This window comes from Hippocampus bargibanti, linkage group LG13, assembly GCF_051943395.1.
Source record: "Hippocampus bargibanti isolate YZ-2025 linkage group LG13, ASM5194339v1, whole genome shotgun sequence".
Lineage (NCBI taxonomy): Eukaryota > Metazoa > Chordata > Actinopteri > Syngnathiformes > Syngnathidae > Hippocampus > Hippocampus bargibanti.
The window spans coordinates 11,622,396-11,643,727 of record NC_142746.1 but is presented as its reverse complement, the minus strand read 5'-3'; the positions used below and the strand labels follow the sequence as shown (position 1 = coordinate 11,643,727).

The following is a 21,332-nucleotide window of genomic DNA, read 5'->3' as shown; positions in this document are numbered from 1 at the left end:
TTGGTTGAAACTTGGTGGAAATGCTGTTTGACATTGCAACACGGGTGTGTGTGTGTGTGTATATATATATATATATATATATATATATATATATACAGGTGACAGTCGTGCCTGTGGTGGTCGGAGCACTCGGGGCAGTGACCCCCAAACTCGACGAGTGGTTGCAACAGATCCCGGGAACAACATCGGATATCTCGGTCCAGAAAAGCGCTGTGCTGGGAACAGCACGGATACTGCGCAGAACCCTCAAGCTTCCTGGCCTCTGGTACATGACCCGAGCTAAAATGGGGGACAGACACCACCCATGGTGGGTGAGACGCGGATTTATATATATATATATATATACAGTAAAGTCTCGTTATATCGATATCGGATATATCGATAGTCCCGGTTATATCGATACTATTTCTATGCACGCACGGAGAAAATTACATGCAAACAGGGTCGGATATATCGATAGTCCCGGTTATATCGATATTTATTCGGACTCCCCTGAATATCGATATAACGAGACTTTACTGTATATATATATATATATATATATATATATATATATATATATATATATATATATATATATATATATATATATATATATATACAGTGAGACCTCAACTTACAAACACCTCAACTTACAAACTTTTTGTCTTACAAACGTCAAATTTATGAAAATTAAACCTTATAATAACCACTATTTTCATAATTCACACCCACCACGGCTGGCGGAGTGATCTTCGGCGGAAGCACATGACCGAACAACACGAGAGGTTAAGTTACCAACAGTCCTTATGGAAGGTGACTCTCCTTCCATAAGCCATCAACGACCATCAAAAAGGTAAATAAAACTTTATTTTACAGCAGTTTATTTCTTTAATTACAGTCGTCATGTAATGCGCCTCTCTTTCCAAACAGCAACTCCCTTTGACCTTCGACCTGCAACGCCATTCCATCAAGCCATAAATGACCATCACAAATGCAAATAAAGTGATTTTATGATACAATGCAGTGTATTTCTTTCATTACAATACAATAGCACATTTATTATACATAGAATAAGGTATGTTGTGTGTAGTTTTAAGGCTTTAAGGATTTAGTTGAAAAGTATATTTTATGGAAACCCGGGAACGGATTATTCCCATTTTAATGGTTTCCTATGGGAATTTTTTTTGAGATACACACTTTTCGCCTTACACACTCTGTCTGGGAACCAATGAAGTTCGTAAGTTGAGGTCTCACTGTAATTGTAAATTTAATAATAAATTGTTGGTATATTGGGCTGACAAAAGCTCTGTGCTGCTCATTGTCCCACTTCCGACATCTCTGCACTCTCAACGAGTTAAGATTGATCCAGCAGTGCATCTGCAGGCAAAAATTGTGCCCAATTTTGCCTCAATTGCTTGAAGACACAATCGCAAAACAAGCCATTTCACACAGTTGATGGATTATTGTCTGTCACTATTATAACCCCTCAATATATGGACATTTACTTCAATAATGTCTTGTTTTGTTCTCCCAAAAAGAACAGCTTTGGAGAATCAAAAACAAATAACCAGACATTGTTGAACCAATAGTGATGAACAATAGCTTTTCAATCTCATATTTTATTTCCTCAAATTGTGTATGCCTCCCGATGAGAGACAGTGCCCCTGCCCCGATTGAATTCACCGAAAAGAGAAGGTTCCCTTCACGTAGGAACTGTTAACATGACAACAAGAAATGAGATCAGCCAGGTTCAATAGTGTTGCTCACCAAAACTGCAGGGCTGTTCTGATGAGGCAAACTAATGACCCAAATTTATTTCTTCATTCATTTTTAACATTGCTCATCCTAAATGCTGGGTCTGAGAGGACAGTAATTTCATATGTGCTGTATGTCATGCATATTAGTATATTTGCCAATAAAGCTGACTTTGACATTGTCACTGGTAGTTACTGCAACGGACAAGATACTGAACTGGTCGTCGTTCAGTCAAATACCGCATATTGAGACAAACCTCCCTTCACACCCATGTTTGAACATCCACATGCAAATTCCGCCATTGTTAAACATATAATGGTTTTCTCATCTTATCTTATCACATCCACATGTAGTCACTAAATGAAAATCAATGCCACACTGCCCGTACACAAGTCCTGTGTGTGTACCACAAAACCATCAGCGCCCCAAAACTAAAAAGGTGAATTTTAAATCCAATCAAGACGCACTCGATCAATATCTCGCTAAAAACAATTGAGTTCCAATTTCAAGAGCAAATGTGGACACAAGGTAACATGTACAGCCCAGCTCATAAAAACGGAGGTCTTCTACCTCTCCTCACGGCTCTGAGCGTGTGGGATATTTGGGATGTGTCACCGGTAACGCCACAACAGATTTTGCTCTTCTTCGAAACAGCTGGATGTGTTTATATGCCAGCATTCTTTATCTGTCCCACGCATCTGTTTTGCTCACCATCAGCTGCAGGTCATTTACAACACTCTGTCCTCCCTCTGCACTGCCACAGCAGACTGCTCGCTGTAATTGGAGCTGTTTTGGAAGATAACAGCAGAGATATAACTAGATCTATTTGGCAGGCCATTTTCTCACTACACAATGTGTTGCAATAATGCCCGGGTACTTACCTGAACGTATTAAAGAGGCACAGCTGGCCGTTACATTGTAAACTTTTGCTATGGGGGGAAAAAAAAATAATGTTACGTTATACTGCCATGACAATGCCATATGATTCACTTTATGACCACATTCGACTTACTCGACTTACGTAACATGATATGAGTGACTTCAATTATGATACAAAATGTTTGAATTCGGGACAGTTCACTCCGGTTTGATGCCTTTTGACGCCGTATATGAGTCACTTTAATTGCCAGTGGTTAGAATCATCGTTCCGTCATTTAGCTTCTGTCTGAGTCACCGCCGATAGCCAAAACAGTGTGAAGAACAAATGTACCGATACAGGAAAACTAATAAAAAAAATGAAAAAAAAAGTGTTATATGCGAATGGAAATGTAGTTTCAAAAGTGCTTGCTGCCTCTGCAGAGGAAGTTAGAATCATAGCAAATCTAACTTTTTTTCAGACGTAGCTTTCGTAAAACATAATACAAATAATTTTTGCTTAACGAGAGCCTGTGGGAAAAAAAAAAAAAAAAAAAAAAAACTGCCAAAAGAAGTTTGACTGTTGAACCCAGGAATGAAAAGGTGCAGTATTTTGGAACTCAGTAAAATCATTCCTCCGTGAGAACCAACCAAAAAGCTACTAGTAAGGATGAGTTGTAGGCCATTTTTTGTTTTCCATCATTAGGTTATTGCACCTGGACAGCGCTGGGGCGATTGTGCTTTTTTTGCGCCTGCAATGGGCACCATTTTCACAGCCCCGCTTTGTTCAGCGGAAAGGTTGGTGCTATTGGAATTGTGGAATTGTCGCAGCTTGAAATTGAAGCGTATTTAGGTGGGCAGGAGGTATAAGACAGTCGCTTTTCGTCAATGGATGCTACAGCTTCGTGTTTGCTTTCAACATTTAGCTTGTAGCAGACTGCACATTTCACCACAACATGCCTGATCCACTGGTGAAAAGGATGCTTCGATCCTCTCCTGTTTAATCTAGAACTGCTTGATACAACCAGGGTGCAACCAAGTGCTTAAGAATGAATGAATGTCTGTGTGTTTTGTGTTATGTCACACTTTTTTTTTACTTCAAGAGGCTGCCTTGACAGCAGCTCCTGTATTTTGTTTTTCTACATCCTTTCCTCTTACTTGCATCACTTTTCTGCTGTGAAATGTAATTTTCTCCATTGCAAGACTTACAAAGTATAATCCAAACAAATATAATGTGACATTTCATTTAATTTTGAATATGAAATAATGAAGTTCAGTACAAACAATAAAATGACAGATCAAATCATATCTATTCATTTTATTTGCATCCCTCGTGAGGAATAAATAGCTTTTGCATGCTGGGTTGTGACATGATTTCCGACCTTTGGCCTGATATAATCTTTTTGACTCCAAAGGGATGCTTGTATATTTGCGCCAAAATGCAATGTTGATGCTGATGTGAATGAAAGCCCCGAGGCGGTGCTGGTGAGGTCTCGGAGGACAATCCTTTTATCCTGCTCACCCTGATAATTATTTGGCATCAGGGCGGGTGCGTACATCCAAAGTGCAAAAGCAGCTAATGCACATTTATTTGGAGGTGGATATCGAGCGCAGAGAGGGCGGCAAGTGCTAAGTGAGAGAAACGACTTGCGATTGACCAGCTAATGGGAAGGCGTGTTCACATGCATTCACAAGTGTCTGTCATAATCTACTTTTCTTAAAAACAAATTCATCTTGTTCCATTCCGTCGGCACCAAATGTATTCGAACGGCAAGGTCAATTGCAGCAGTCAAGTAGCAGCAGGTTGAATTGTCAAGTCACCAGCCAATTGCTTCCAAAATAACCGGGAGGGGCTTCCACATTGCAAGTATACAATGACGCAAAGCACACGAGCCGCACAACAAAGTACTGCTTCAGGGAGGAAAATGTAGAAGGCCTTCGAATGGCTCCGCCAATTACCCGACCTTAGATGAATCCAGCATGCAGTTTACCTCCTGAAGAGTTTGTAAAATGTAAAAAAAAAAACGAGAACTGAAACAGAAGTTTCTTGTCTACTGTTTAGAAACTTAAGCCTTCTGCATCTTGGGTTTTCTGTCAGCTTAAGGTCTGGAGACTGACGAGATCACGCTGCAACTTCACTGTGCATCTTCCAGAGCTAACTCATCTGCCCCGGCGGCTTGTTTCTGGTCGTTGTCATGCTTGGAGACCCAGCATTTTTGGAATAGGCATTATTTTGATCCAACATTTTAGTGACCCCTCAATTTCCCTCACTGTATTTAATATAGTGTATTATCATCTCCGAGTTGAAGTCCTGCGTGTTAAAAACGGCCATGGGACTTGGAAATTTTAATGTGAGGCGGTTGGCAACTATTTCACTCACATTGTCGGCTTTTATCTTTGCTCACAGAGGCAATGGAGTGAGATACGAGGAGAGCGTTTGCTTCTGTATACTCAGAATAAAATGTCCCACGTCCATGCGCCCATATCGTGACCTTGTGAAAATAGCACCACTCCATTGCGTCCTAATTGGAATGTGCGGACACATGTTTTATAGAAGCTGGCAGCAGCTATATTGCTCATATTTGTTTGACCAGTGGCCCCTACACCTTGTCTTTTACTGTTTGTCAGGCTGGATTAAACGCTTTGGGCTCAAGTCCGAGGGCAAGACTGCATCATTCTGGACATGGGACACAATAAGAGACTGGGGCAGACGTTTGACAACAACAAAAATAAATAAAATAGGACACAGAATCAGGCATCATGGCTGCCCAATTGCCCTTTCTATCAGTGCAATAACAGACTGAAAAAAAGCTGTGCGATTTGGATGCAGCGCAAGCTTATACAATATGGAAGTCAGTTTGCTTGTGTTTTTCGTCTCAGATCTAAGTTCTGAGCAGCATTTTGAGTTCCAGTTTATTTTAGCAGTTGAACTCAGAGTGAAGCCGCCACCAAGCGTGCCCCGACAATGAACCCGCTCCCAAAGTCTCTTCTATCTCTTCATGAACTGATACCAAGTTGAAATTCAATTGCTGCAGCCTTACATTTTCATTTTTCATTTATTCTTTTTTTCTGCCCGACTCACATGGAAACGACCCTTCACACGTTTGTAGTCTCAATTCTCATTCTGTGACAAATTATTCACTTTCCATCACCACTGTTGTATCTTAACTTCAAAAAGGGATGCATGCTACACTAAGTCCATTTTAAATACAAACTTAACTCATTCACTGCCATTCCCAAATTTATTCGGGAATTGAAAATATGACGTGGAGTGCCATTCCCGAATTTGTTCGGGATTTGTTTTCTTGGATGGGGGTACAGATAAAGAGCTGCTCAGACTTCTGGCAATGTTTTCCCTCCAATGAGGGGGCAGCATTTGCCATTTGGAAAACCACCTCCACTTGCACCTCATACTTTTTTACCTTCACAAGAGTCGCGAAGGGTGCTAGAGTCATCAACCCACACGAATTTCGGGTTACGACCCACCAGTTGAGCAGGCTTGGTGTTTATTAAATTTAGATGCACTCCGAAGATCTGGATTAGTGGCAAGAATGGATCTTTTAAATCTCAATATTCTGGAGGGATATGATTACAAATGCGTAATTAAGTAGCTTTTCTCCGGCATAATTCATTTTAATTGTTTTGCATTAAGTGTGAGGGGTTTTATTTCATGGCGACTTCCGTTATGACAAACACTCAGCAGCAGCTTGAGATAATGGCCGCCTTTATGGTAATCGCGAGACCTCCGATGCAAATAAAACATGAGGATGTCCGCATTGCATCTGTGCTCTTTGTTTAAAATTTCAAGTCTAGTCAGGTGAAATAATTTGAAAAGCGACTGCTGCTTCAATAGCTCACCTAGAGTATTGAAAGACATTTGATTTCTTGCTATTAGTTTCTCCACTTTCCCTTTCAGGCCTTTGTTTTCTTTTGTACTCATGAATTAGATTAAGAATGTCAGGTGACACAGATTGAAAGGTAAATGTGATTACTTTGACATGGTCCTCAGTGTATGACAAACACAATTGTTTCTCCCTTGTGGACTTCATCCGTGTTGCTCCCACTCCCGCCTGGCGAAAACAGACAATTCTTGCCACGCAAGCACCACTTCTGACACCAAACAAGACGAATAAATTATTTTCTGTGTTTCGTTTGTTCGCAGCCTGAAGCAGCAACAGCAGTGAGCCACTCAAGAAAGACGTGGAGTTAAAGGACTTCAGAAATCCTACCATATGTCACAAACCGAACAGCGTGTTAAGCGTGTGTGGTCATGTATGTCTGAGATGTGCGTCCCCACATTGGCAACATGCACACATTTTTATTTATTTTTATTTTTATGTCCGTGACCTTACATGATATCTCTTAAGATTTATTCTGCACCCAAGTGTTTGACATGAGTTGTTCGCCAATGGCCACCGGAGGCTATGTGGCTGTGGACTGCCATATACAATAAATAGTAGGAATAATACGAATGATGATAATAAAACAAATACAATTAAATAAAAAAAATGTGTTATACCGTCCTGGATTTTAACGATGTCAATGCCCAGAATGTTACTTACAGTAAAGCATAAAATATTTATATGCTGGCCAAATGTTCAGTGAAAGTGATAAACTGTCTTTTTGCTCAATTTTTTTTGAGATACTATATTAAATATTGTGTTTTTTTTATCTCGACTTGGTTAGCATTTTATTCACATTTGTTATCAAGCTCCTTGTCGAGAAACGATTCATCCACTTTCTACTAGCAAGTGACCAAAATGCATGAATAATTTGAATGCTTTGACAATTTCCCAAATCGTGGCCATAGAAATTTATTTACAAAACTGCAGATGTGTAGAGACATTCATTTAACGGTGTCTCATTCGGAGGAAGCATTTTTTTGAAAATATAAAATAATATTTATCAATATATTAAAATTTCAACCATGTTTTTTTTTTCTTTTTACGTGTCGTAAAAAGCACTGTTAAAGTGACATTTAATAAAAAGAGCTGCTCATGTGTTGAGACATGGTGAAGCAGCATTTGGCTTTTTAATCAAGACAACATTGGTTGCTTGGTTTGAAAAAACTAAACTGCAGTTGTACTCATCACATTTTGAGACTTGAGTCAAAGTCCTGATGCTATACAGGCACGGTATAAAAAGTTGCAAATTAAATAAATTACATTTCTGTGCAATCCCAGCACATTCTCCACGACACAAACACAAAATGTTTCATTGTGCCATGTAAAATGAAGATATTGCTTTTCCATTTTGGTCAGGTCTTGGTACCTGATGTACCTACATGATTATTTTGTTTTTCTTTGTGACCTTGAAATATTTCAAAGAATGTGATTATCTTTTTCACCCGCTAGCAATAACTTCATGTTGTTACATGAAGATACGCGGAACCCCAATTTTTTTTTATGGCGCAAATAGCAGGACCTTGAAAAAATACACGTCACACTTTTTGCCACTTTCCAACCAACTAAAACCCAATCAAGAGGATAATCTGTGCTTTTCATTTGGCCAGTGTATGAATATTTTTAATCACATTTGAAAACGAACAGCATTCACTATGTGGATGCCAATGCAATTCTCACTTTCAGACTCCTTTTTCACATCACATGACAACCACTCATTCCCACACAATAAACAAAAATCCTGGGTAAGAAAAGCCCAAATGACCTCAACTTCCATGATGACATGGCATTGTGTGACAACTGTATGGCGGATGGAAGGGATGCCAACCAAATGGTTGATCAAACGCCCCAGCCCATTCTTGAGGTGATTCTGCCTTGGATCGATGGCGGCAGATCGACAAAAAGCAGCACAAAATGACTTTTCAACTGGAAACTCGTGTTGAAGTGAGTGAAAACATTCCTACAGAGCTGAATATTGATGTCAGAAAGCAGTCCAAAGGCAACCAAAAACAAACTAAAAATAAAAAAAAACCTGCCATGGTCTGCCGAAAAGGGCAATGTGTATACTAACTTCTTTTTCTTGCAAGAGCCAGAGGAAAAACATCACTTGCAAACTATGTAGCAAACAATGTGTAATGATACTGTATCGCGATGCATGGAAAAGGTTGCATTCACATGTTTTTTTTTCTTGTTTTATGTAGATTGCTTGCACATTTTGGCAATAGTGCTGCTCTCTTGTGTTAGCTTAAGAATGCATTGTGGCTCACACATCAGTGGCAAAAATGGAAAATTTTAGTACTGTTTAACCTCTGTTTCTTTAATAGAGGCACCTTTTGATACCTGAACTGTTGACATTGTGTATAAGTCATCTTAGCAGTGTGTACGTCAAGTGAAATTTGAATTGTTTGTAGCACTTTAAAAAGTGGGGGGACGAGAAGCTCTGCTTTTCCTGTGCTGTTGCTAGACGGCATGAGATTCGCCAAGAGTTCGAGTGGAAGACCGAAATGGCGACAAGACACTAAGCTACTATTCTTTTCTTTACGGATGAGGTATGTTTTACTCATTTGAAAAAATGAATACATGTTTTCCTTTGTGCATTGTGTGAGAGAAGCATGAACTACAAATGACCTTCTGTAAATTAGACTGTGCTGAAGCAACAAAAAAAGGATGTAAATAAGCAGAATAGCTTCAAGTCTGTGGATTTACAAGGATTTTTGTATTCATATTGTTTATCTGCACTAAGCCACTGGGTGATGAGGGGAAAATGTGTTCTTATCGACAAATAAATAAATACATAAATATGCTGACATGGATCTGGAGAAGAAATATGATTTTTGAGTGTATGATGGAGAAGTGACGCGCTACACAGGGGCTTTATAGTGCCAGAGCTAAAGGGATGGATTAAAAGACAACAACTAAATGGACATACAGTCAAATTCAAGTTTATACACATGCTGGAAGATGTTAGCTGAACCAGGCATCATGACGATATTGTATCTATTGTTTCCATTTCACAGTTCAGACACTTTTCCCATCATAATAAATAGGATAAACTTTCAAAACTAAAAAACTACATATTTGACAAGTTGTGGCCCGCAGGTCATACTTTGGCCTGGAGGTCCGGTATAATCCATAATGGCGACTGTGGAGAAAATGTGGTGCCGCATGCAAATAGAGCATAAAGCTCAGCTGTGATATGTTTTGAAAAGGTGCTAAGGGCACTGGAAGATGAGAAAAAGTACATTCCGCTTGTGTCCAAATGAGGGAACCGCTTCAAAGCTTGGTGCTTGCAGCAACGTTTCCATGGTAACACCTCTGATGAAAAGACCGTGAAAGAATAGCCACGGTGTTTCGGAGACACTTTCGATAAATATTGACTCCAAGAACACAGCCTGCTAGTTGGATTGAGCGACGCGGTCAGTGAATGACGCGGATGCCAGTGGTCTCATATTTCGGATTGAGTAAATTCAGAGAGATGAAAGGAGCGGGCGGGGAAGTCAAGCAACATGGCACATTCTTAATGGCCAACATTCAAAGCGGTATTGTGTGTTAAAGTAAGAAGAATACAATGTCAGCCATCCAGTAAGTCCGACGTGGTGCATGGTGTCGGATTGATGAATATTGATGACCTTGCCTGTATCCAGTTCGACTCGGTGGTGAGTTTTTGTTTACACTCAATTACCATTGGTAAGTGTTGGAAACTTTCACACATTAGTATTGAAGAGTTTGCAATAAATATATTATCACATATTTTGTGAAACTGTGGACTAAGGCTGTTATTTACTCAGCTGAGGGTGGAGCGCTGGAGGGTGTTTTTTTTCTTTTTATAGAGGTGTATGTAGTGGGCTTTCAATTTATTAAAAAAAAATCTTTTTTTCTTCCTTTTATTTCATTTATTGGAGATATAAAGCCAAATTTAAAATGACTTAGTCACCAAATCACTCTTTAAAAATATTGTTTATTTCCCCCCAAAAATACTTGTGGCAGAGTATGTAATTCCATTTTCTTTTCCAAAAAAACGAATGTTTTCATTGTGCCTGTGGAGTTTTTCAGATTGGTTAATTCACTGATGAGCAAATGTCATTTGTAAGGTTAATTAAAGCTTTCACTTGGGGAAATCATGCGTACCAGTTTTGGAGGATCAGCAAACACCAACATTTAAGGGCACAGTACGAAAAATTATTTTTTTTAAATGGATTGTTCATTTACTTGAAGTGGATGGCACACCTCATCAAGAGACTATGTTCATTTGACCTCAGGGCCACCTGTTGAGAAACTCCTCTTGGTGGATTTGTTCAATGTTGTTTGAATTAAAAGAATATGTTGGCTACTGAATGTCAGTGGATTTTCACTTAACATTTCCAAGGAATGAAGTGGCTCGGGGGCAACGCAGAAAATTATAGTTGTTTTCTCTTGAACGGCAAATATCCCATGCTGGTATTTCAGAGATGAAATAAATAAATACAAGTACTACTGTATTGAAAGTGATGACTGATTCCAAAAAACAATTGGAACCCAACCCAAGATACAGCTATTATCGGTCTCTTTTGAGTGTTCATCCTGTCAAAGGACCACAAATGGCAAATACAAAAGAGCTTTTTGACAGTGGGGCAAAAATTTGGCTCAAGATGATCTTTCATCTTGTAAAATTGGCACAAATTTAACCCTCTCTGCCGGTTGCACCGCAGCAGCACAAAACATAACATAAAGCTTTCTAAAATGGCAGAAACAAATTGCAATCTCAACAGGCTGGCACTGTTGACAATGATGACGCGAGCCAGCGCTCAGCAGGTTTCCACTATACTAGTCCTCTCCACACAACAGGCTCAAAAAGCATTGTCCGCATACTCCAACCCTGCTCGGTTCAAACTTGCAGCCCGGCCGACATTTGAAACGAGGGATGGTGGTTGGCGGCCTGAAACTGCCAAAACAAAATAAAAGAAAAATAAAAAAGAAAAACAGACTTCTCATGCAAATATTCACAGACAGAGAAAAGATGTCAGATGGCAGCAATTGTGATGATGCTGTTGGTGGAAGTTTATTCTGACCAAGCACAATACGACTTTTGGATATCATTATTGTTTAGCATTGCTATTGTAACCAATGTGGTTTTTGTTAATTTATTTATTTTCTTAAACGGAGGATTGTAAACGCTCAAGATGGCATTACTGTACCTCAGATGCAAAACTATTAACCAGAAAGAACACGAAAAATTGGAGAACTTGGAGAACTGCAATTACAAGATGAGGTGAGATTACCTTTATTTGTCTCACATTGGAAAAAAATCCCATTTCACAGCAGTTATGTTATGAAAGACTATGGAAAGGAAAACGAAGTAGAAAAAATGAAGTAGAAAAACTAAATATAGGAGCTGCTGTAAAGGCAGCCACTTTCACTGTGCCATCTCCTCAAAGAAAAAAAATGCAGTTAATCGTAACACTTGGTTTAAAATCCAAATCACATTGTTTACAGGTTTGATTTATGAGCGTAAAGATCCACGAAGTAAAACATCTATGCTCGAGGTCAACGACTGTGCTTAAGTAGAAGCCACTATCGGCTTCTGTGACTAAGATAGGAGTCATGATGTAACCGCATGATGATGAAATGAAATCATGAATAAATAACTAACAGAAAATCCACCGTTTTTAACCTTAATTTTGGATAATGCCAACAAGCTGTCTCACACGCTGTTTTGCTTCTGCAATAATCCAAATGTGTCCCGTGCTGTTTTTCAAATGAGGACGCGTTGCCAAGTGCAAACATTTTCCTCGGGTAAAAAGCTTTTTGCTGTTGCTGCTGCACCGCTCGGGATAGGAGCTCTAATTAAAACACTCAAGTGACACCTTTACTGAGGTAAGCAGTGTGTGTGTGTGTGTGTGTGTGTGTGTGTGTGTGTGTGTGTGTGTGTGTGTGTGTGTGTGTGTGTGTGTGTGTGTGTGTGTGCGTGCGCGTGTGTTGAAGGCACAGGTGCATTATTTCAAATATTGATGTCTCTAAATGTATGCCTGAGTTGTGTTATGCTGCAAATTTTGAGTGTGTGTGTGTGTGTGTGTGTGTGTGTGTGTGTGTGTGTGTGTGTGTGTGTGTGTGTGTGTTCAACCATCAAATAAAAACTACCAAGAAGAGTCACTACCAAAAATATCAACATTGGATTGGATTGGATTTGCCTTTATTAGTCTCATAGTGGAGGAATTTACATTTCACAGCAGCAAAGTGATGAAAGGAATGAAAGTAGAAAAACACACTTTCTCATGAGCTGCTGGAAAGGCAGCCACTCTCGCGGCGCCGTCTTGAAGTCAAAAGAACACACAAATCATCTGCACACAAATCAGCCTTTGCACTTTGCACTGGAATTGACTAAAAAATTGCACATTACATTTTATGACAGAAATAATTACTGAAGTGCGGTACGTTTGACTTCTGAGTGTCATAGCAGTCGGCTGGACCTACTGTCATAAACACATTGAAAGCCCAAGAATTGTCTCTTTAGTTCAGGTCTTGCAAAATATAAAAGTGACTGCAAGGAAGTGCCTTTGCACTTGCTAATGGTAACTTGATTTAAAAAAAATCAAAAATAACCTTGAAGGGTGTGCCGCATGTTGCTTCATCACTACTGTAAATTGTATTATATGTCCATTCCAAATCAAAATTGCATTACTGTACATTATAAGGTCATGCCGGGGGAACAGCCTAGAAAATAAATATTGTGAGTTAATTGCAGTCCGTTTTTTTTCAAACACACAAGTGTCAAACCTAAAAAAAAAATCCCAAACAGGACACCACACCATTCCCACTTTCCTTTCAGTTTGTGTCGTGCCAAAGAAGAACCACCTTATTACTGACGATGATGAAGCTGCAGTTGACACATACCATTCAAGAAATCCAAACATCGGCTAAACACCCTTCAAAATGTCATACAAGTCAGAAGGTATGCGAATGAATTTTAGTATTTTTTTCTAAGACATTTTCTATTATTTACAAGTGGACAGTGTGGGACCATGTTTTTTCACAGAATATATTGAAATACACTGAATGATGCTTCAAATGCGCGGTGTGCTAAAATAAAAGTAGCAAATGAGAACTACTGGTATTTTTAAATCTAGGTTCAACTTTTTGTTCCACATTTTTTAGGTACCCACATTATATACAGTAAAGTCTCGTTATATCGATATTCAAGGGAGTCCGAAAAAATATCGATATAACCGGGACTATCGATATATCCGACCCTGTTTGCATGTAATTTTCTCAGTGCGTGCATAGAAATAGTATCGATATAACCGGGACTATCGATATATCCGATATCGATATAACGAGACTTTACTGTAATTTCTTATGATTGTGAGTTTTGGGCAGGAAATACTTCTTTGGCTGCCATGAGTTTGGCTGATGATGCTAAGGGAGTTTTTGTAAATGTTGAGCCAATGCTGAGAACGTTTTACAATTGGGCATTCTGTGCTGTCTTTTGATTTCCTTTTTCAATAACTTTTTGAAGGACAGGATCCGGTCAGGATCTTCAAGTGCATTGATGATTTTGAACAATAGAACCACTGATTGTGTGTCATTGAGATAAACACAAAAGTGACTGCATCTGAGCACATCTCACAATTCTGACGTCGACTGTGAAAAAAGTGAGTGTGGCAAGTGAACTAGCATTTGGCCTGATCCTGTATGTATCTGGGGCTCTACTCAGGAGGGGGACAGCCAGTGTAATAAGTGTGTCTGCCAGTTGACGACTACATCTGATGTACGCCCAACCCCCACCACCCAAGTGACTGCTGTCATTTCAAAGACCACAGCCGGCGAATAAAATCTCAAACAAACACACAGACACGCGCGCGCGCACACACACGCACACACACGCGCACACACGCACACACACGGAATGTCCGTCTACATCTTAAATTAGATTGTTAAACCCAACATGCATAGAATCAGGTGTCTCTCCTTCACCACCCTACAGTTTATCTGTGTTAAAGTTCCCCTCACCGTTGTCAAATTGATGCTCATGCAATTACAGGAAACTGGAATGGAAATTTGATGATGTGTGAAAAATGTGTAAAGGCATATCAAGTGAGATGACTGCATGATTCATAGAAAGTTTTTGTTTATTAACTCTAAAATACCCATTCATTCACTAGCCTTAGCGTTTCTCCTCATTATGGTCATGGATGAGCTGAACTCTATCCCAGCTGCCTTTGACTGATGGGCACCGTTCACCCCTGGTCAAACCCTGACATGCTCACATTCACAAAATGGTTTCAACAAATGTCAGATGCCTCATCCACTACCAGCATCGACAAATAGGTCTTACCTTATTTCCTTAACTATAGAGCTTAAACGCCCAACCGCCCGCCCCCTCACCAAAACCCAAAAACATTAAAATATGAATCCCTGCATATTTGCTGCCACCTGCACCCCTCCTACCATAGTTCCCATATTCCAGGGCCTCGTTTTGGTCCCAGTATGTTGCTGACACTGAATATGCCTGACTCTGAGTTACGTAATACTCTTCTCCAAAACTCATGGTCTTCTTCTTTTGACCACCCCCACTAAGGTTTCTCTTGGAATCCATTTTCTATACAAGTTACCCTCAGCTGAGTTACATGTGTCTTGGAGGCTTTCACAGCTGAATTTGGTTGCACTCACTGGCACCTGAGACTGGTCACCAGCAATTCAAATAAGCATTGAGCCAGATCCCACCCCCCAAAAAATATAATCATAATGTTACACACACAGACTGACTGTGCCTTTGCATTAAATCGCGACAATACTTTAAAGTAAAAGTAAAGGCATGGGCGTGTTGAATTGGATGATTGCGGAAAACATTTCATCAAAAAAGTAATTCCTCACGCTCTTTTTTGGAAAGTCCCCAAATAAAAGCGCTTTAAAAGATTAATTCGGTTTGTTGACAAGAAAACTGTCTCAAACCTTTCACAGTAAAAACCATTGGACAAAGTCTTACAATGATCGCAACAACAATAAAAACAGCTCACTGAGGTCCTGGCATATTCCAGGATTTAAATATTTCTAGTGTTGCTCAGGTCACCGTTTTAAAGGGCAAAATGTTGCATGAAATGAATCATTAAATAATAAAAGTAAATTAACCATCCTTGTTCCCTAATGATACGTGTCCTCTCTTCATTCGGCAATGGAGCAGGCCATTAAGCAGACACTGTTGTAGACCAGATGAGATGGACGACTTTGCACGCATAAGAACCCTGAAAGTCATTTTATTTGAGGGTGAATGTTGTCGTAGCCTACACGTTTGAGAAATGTAGGCTACTACGACTGCTTGATAAATTGGTGCAGTGGGTATTTGGTTTGCCCGTGTGTCAATGTGGTACATGCACACAGTGTAATGTATGAATTTGTACCTTAAACGTCAAACTGATTGTTTGGGTTAGAAAATTCCCAGGACCCGTCCGTGTATATCAGAACCAAACTACAGTAATGTCTCGTTATATCGATATTCCCGGGAGTCGGAAAAATATTGATATAACCGGAATATCAATATATCCGATCCTGCGGTATGTAAATTTTCTCAGTGCGTTCATAGAAATAGTATCGTAATAAGCAGTACTATTGATATAACCGATATCGATATAACGGGACTTTACTGTAGTTTTACCCTTCAAAGTAATTCTGCTGGATTCAAATTTACTTTTGTTGAGCAATAAACACTCATTAAATGATTCGTCTCAGATCCGCTGAGGCTTGATCTTGTTCCACATTTTTAAAACATATCTCCTCAATCTGAAGTCCCCAAAACCCGGGTCCCAGACTGTTATCGGTCCGTGGGTCATTTGGTACCAAGTCGCACAGAAAGAATAAATAACTTGCATTAATCTAGTATTTTTATTTTGGAATCTGAACTATACTGTATTTTATTTGGAAAATTGTGCAGATTCTTTTACATCTGTCGACAGAGGCACTTTTCGGTCACGTGATATGTTACTACTGAGATGAAATCCTGATAAAACAAAATCCTTTGGAAAGTTTCCTTGATAAGGAGAATAGAACCACCAGGAGACAGAAGATGAGCCAAAGAGAAGGCTACATTTGATGGGCAGTATCCAAGTTCCTACTTAAAATATGAGATTCCCATGTACTAACCCCACTCGGCACAGTATGCGTTGATGGTGAGTCGTGTATTTCATGCACGGAGTATCTTATTTTGGAGGCATGTTTTAAACATCAGGTCAGCAGGGAGGTTGCGGTAGAATGCCGGAGTTCGCGGCCAGGAACTGTCAGATGCTCAGGGTGTTGAGAAGCAGCCATTAAAAAATAAAACGTCAGAGCAATTAATAAGGTTTTAAATTCAAGTAGATTATTTCCGTCTTCATTATCTTGACCAGTGTCTTGGAACAGATTGTGTTCAACCTCAGAGATTCCGATGACATTATTTTGGGCCACAGAGCTGGGTGTCAATTAATGAAGGATGAAGGACACCAGATGGCTCAAGTTCCTAAAAACCTGCGGGCGATTCGACGTCTGTGCAGTTGACAGTTTTCGCATGAGCGTCACTCAGAGTGTATCAACACAGCCAAGCAAAGCCAGAAGAACGGTAAACAAAATCGCACGCGTGCATTAGTCACCCTCACACAACCCATGACAGGTGGCATGCGTATGCATCAGTTTTCAGCCAACATCGCTGCCGTCTCAGGAAGCTCACACGGTAAGATGAACTCAATAAAGCCTGTTTTTTTAATGATGGTTTGATTATTTATTTACACCCATTTCAAACACATCCGTCATTACAGCCAAGTTGCTGCAATTACTTTCAGTTTGCGGAACACTGGTGGCTATTTGCCAGCATCTTTTGCCAATCAGGGTCTTTCATTTCATAAACACTGTTTGCCAACAAGGTGTAGACAGACACATTAATCTGAAAAGAGGGGCTCATTACTTTTGAGTATGCAGACGCCACTCTGTGTGGCAATATGTGTTAAACATTTGTCGCAATCCGCTTCTTTCCATACCCTCAGTTGACCTCACTTATTAAATTGTGCAAGATGCAACCTTGCACACAAGTGACAGGTGATTTTCCCATTGGCAACTTCCATTTTGTTTTAAAGCTCAATTTCTCTGATGTCAAACGCGGGTCTTTAACGCAACGCCCAGGTCTGCTCCCCAGTATCATTTTATTGGATTGGATTGGATTGGATATGCCTTTATTAGTCTCACAGTGGCCTTATGTCTTATGTGGCCCATTATATACAGTATATCACTGTAATGCTACTTGCTAAAATACTGACATTGCAAATTATCTTCAATGTTTAAAAAGTTGCATTTTTTTTTGTGACCAACTCTCACGTACAAATGAATTTAATATTCCCGCAACAACATCTTCTGATTTCAAAATTAGTTATTCATAAATTTGTTGCATTTGTCGAATTAGGCGATATTTTATTTATTTGGCAGTCATAACGGCCCTCTCAAGGAAACAATAATGATGGTATTTCCTGTGACAAAAACAATTTTACACCCTGGCACTTGACATATTGAAATAAACAAACCATTTAGTTGAGTAAATAGATGCTTGAGGTCCCAATTATGAGGCTTGTCGTTCTCAACGGGTTGTCTTTCTAGATGCTGAAGTACGACAACAAAATTAAAGCGGATTTTTGCTGAGAGGCAGCATCACTTTTGAAAGTTAATTTTATCTTAATTCAATCAGGCTTTGTTCTGGATTTTCACACAGATGTAGGATGTGCCTGTTTGCGCTTGGAAGTGTTTCTCTCGCAGAGCCGCATTACCAGCGGTTTGGCAGAAATTAGTCGTAATCATATTAAACGCTCTCCTCCTTGTCTGCCGCTGGGCATATGTGTGCCACTTATCTCGAGCCGGGAACCGTCTGTCAAGGTCGTGCGAGCGTCTACAAAGAAATATGGATGATGGAAGGTTGGAGGGGCAATCCAAGGCTGCAAAACTGGCTCTCCGAGGTATTTTGCTACTCAAATGCGACGACCTCATTTCGGCTTGTCGCCATGGCCGCTCTGTCATGACAGGAAGCAGGTGTCAGAGGTTCGCGGAGAGACAGCGGGATTATATCCATCAGGCTGCTATGCCTCGATAAGACAAGCCTAGCCCGCACTCCCCTGCTGGATCATGTGATCAAGAATAGGTTCTTTCCCATCATGCATTGTGCCATCCCAAGTGTGTGTGTGTGTCTGTGTGTCTGTCGAGTAAGTCCATCCAAATTCAGACTCCCCCGAGAGGGGCCTTGCTGTGTCGCCACCTGTCTCGAAGCCCCACAGACTGAATGCCAGTCCTGTCAGTCAATTTACTATCCCTCTCGCATTGACTCCAGGGACTCTTTCTGCGACAAACAGAATGCATCTGGCGGCTGGTGTCATCTAGATTGATTCTGTCATTGGAGCTGCACTATATATATATATATATATATATATATATATATATATATATACTGTATATATATATATATATATATACTGTATATCTATAGATATAGATATAGATATAGATATAGATATAGATATAGATATAGATATAGCTATAGATGATATGGATTTAGATTTACAAATACAAATAGGCTGTTTGGCAAATGCTGACACACAAATGCAAAACATAATACAGTAAAGTCTCGTTATATCGATATCGGTTATAGCGATAGTACTGCTTATAACGATACTATTTCTATGAACGCAAGGAGAAAATTTACATGCCGCAGGATCGGATATATCGATAGTACGGTTATATCGATATTTTTTCAGACTCCCGAGAATATCGATATAACGAGACTTTACTGTAGATAAATAATAACAGCAGCGAAAAAAAAAAAAAAACTTGTACAAGTTTCCACACAAATGTGTTTATTTACTCAATGGACTAAAAAAGGTGCAAGTCACAGCATTTCACACTCTAGATAAAGTTATGACAAGCGCAGTAAGAGAACACGCGTATGCGCTTTTGAGCGAACACATAGCACAAACTGCATCTTGAAGGTGGTCGAGCAAACATTTAATTTTGCACCAGTTGCTGACAGGGGTCTCTCATGCCGGCCCATAGAGACAATCAGGACTTTATCGACTGATGCCCAGAGTGGCCTAGCAGCTATTACAGCAGCCATGAGTGACTAGCCCAGTCAATAGACTTTCTATTAGCACGCCGCACACTCAGCCCCATGCCAGCAGATACACACACATGCTCACACTCACACTAAAACACACGCATACACGCACACGCACAGTAACTGCCTGAGGCTCCCTTGCTATAGGAAGGTCAGCATATTAGAAGGCCCCTCGGAATTATATGGCATGTTTGTAAAATAGAGAAGTATCTATCTATCCAAAGATCACAAATAGGAACAAATAGGTGATTAACTCAAATAAATATACAAGAAATGATATTGTTAGATATTATTACACCATGACAAAAAAAACGTGATTTTGTGGTCACTTTCCAGAGACATCTTCAGTCTAAACAGGCTGAGCTGCGAGGTTCTCACATTGTTTCCCTCCAATATACCATCGACACAACTATGAAATTAAAGTACACTACTTAAACAGACCAAGATTCATCTGACAGCAAAAGAGTAGAAGAAAGCAGCTCATGGATTAGGTTACGCAATCATAACAGTGGCAACGCCAGTTTAAGATTCAAGATTCAACTAAATAATAACGCACATCGTTGACACTGTAAAAGAGAAATAAATTCAATGATATGTTTATTATTGTGGTTTTAAAATGAGATCTCTGTGAATGTGTGCTTCCAAGTAGAAGCTTAGATGTGCCAGTTACGTCACATGTCCCCAGTTTGCAATACGGGGATCCAATATGTGTTCGTCCCTGTCGATTTAGTCATGAATAATTCTCGTCTGTGGGCTGTGTCATGTTTCTTTTGGTGTGATTTTTTTCAGGTAACGAGTTTTGTTTAAAAACAACATCACAAGTTGAGCTGCCCAGTTGTGGTACTTATTGAATGATCGCAGTCCACAATAATTATTCAATTTTGTAGGTGAGCCTCTGAACAAGCATTTGGTGTAAAATTATACCATCAGGTTTAAAGTGCATATTTAAACTGCTGTCTACTCGAGTGGTGTTGGATTGACGGCTAAGATTTGGGGGTGGGGGGGGGGTGTTGATATCAGCACTTCCCGTACTATAAAGTACAACTCAAAAGAATGAATTTTTTTCAAAAACTGACAGTCCTTATAATCCGATGCGACTAATATATAGGTTAGTATTCTGATTTCTTGGGCGCAGGATTTTGAATGTTCTGTAAAGTGCTTTATTGGAGATGCAGTGATTGAGAAAGGTCGAAATAAATCAAGCGGTATTGTATTGTACTGGATTTTCCTTAGCAAAGTTCCATCTAGTGGATGCATTATGCAACCACAGCCACTATTGTAGTTTCTTCTCAATGCACAGTTCTAAAATAGCACATTCGGTGGATGTGTGTTTTATGCTCTGAAATGCTTTATGCTCTGTAAATATGGTAGTTGGCAATATTTTAATACATTTAAGATCACCCTTTTTTAATGGTTAAGATCACATGAACATTCTTAATGGCTGCAGTACTGGTGAGAATTCGGACTCAGTAGCTACTGGTTAGTCATTAAAATATCTCGAACAAAACCTCAAAATTAAGCACTAGCATGCGGTGTGAAGAGCATTTCAAAACAAGCCAGTAAACAATTCAGCGTTAACATGCTAAATGAAAACAAAAATTAGACAAAGGCACAAATAGGAGCTCACATCAAACTCGCGGCAATGATTTTTTTTTCTCCCTGTACTCAGAAAATATTAAACACACAGCATCCCCTCGCCCCGTCTTGGCATTTCAATGAATATGTATTTACTTTGAAGGGCCTCGCAT

General features: G+C 39.7%; 1 protein-coding gene and 1 long non-coding RNA gene across 3 annotated transcripts in view; both read left to right on the top strand.

Moving 5' to 3' along the window:
• Positions 1 to 10,761, top strand: part of LOC148889319 (zinc finger matrin-type protein 4) — a 70,888-nt gene extending 60,127 nt beyond the window's left edge. The window contains exon 8 of one of the 2 annotated variants that reach the window (XR_016116927.1): positions 99 to 216. Coding sequence is in view for 1 of the 2 variants with exons in the window: in XM_089012320.1 (XP_088868446.1) it covers positions 6,755 to 6,776 (22 nt within the window). In the remaining variant the exon portion in view is untranslated. Of the gene's footprint in view, positions 1 to 98; positions 217 to 6,754 lie in introns of those variants that run through there. The other variant, XM_089012320.1, reaches the window with a different exon arrangement.
• Positions 705 to 1,001, top strand: LOC148889320 (uncharacterized). The gene is made up of 2 exons (XR_016116928.1): positions 705 to 835; positions 913 to 1,001. It is a non-coding gene; the product is annotated as an uncharacterized LOC148889320 (long non-coding RNA).
• Positions 10,762 to 21,332: the final 10,571 nt, after the last annotated feature.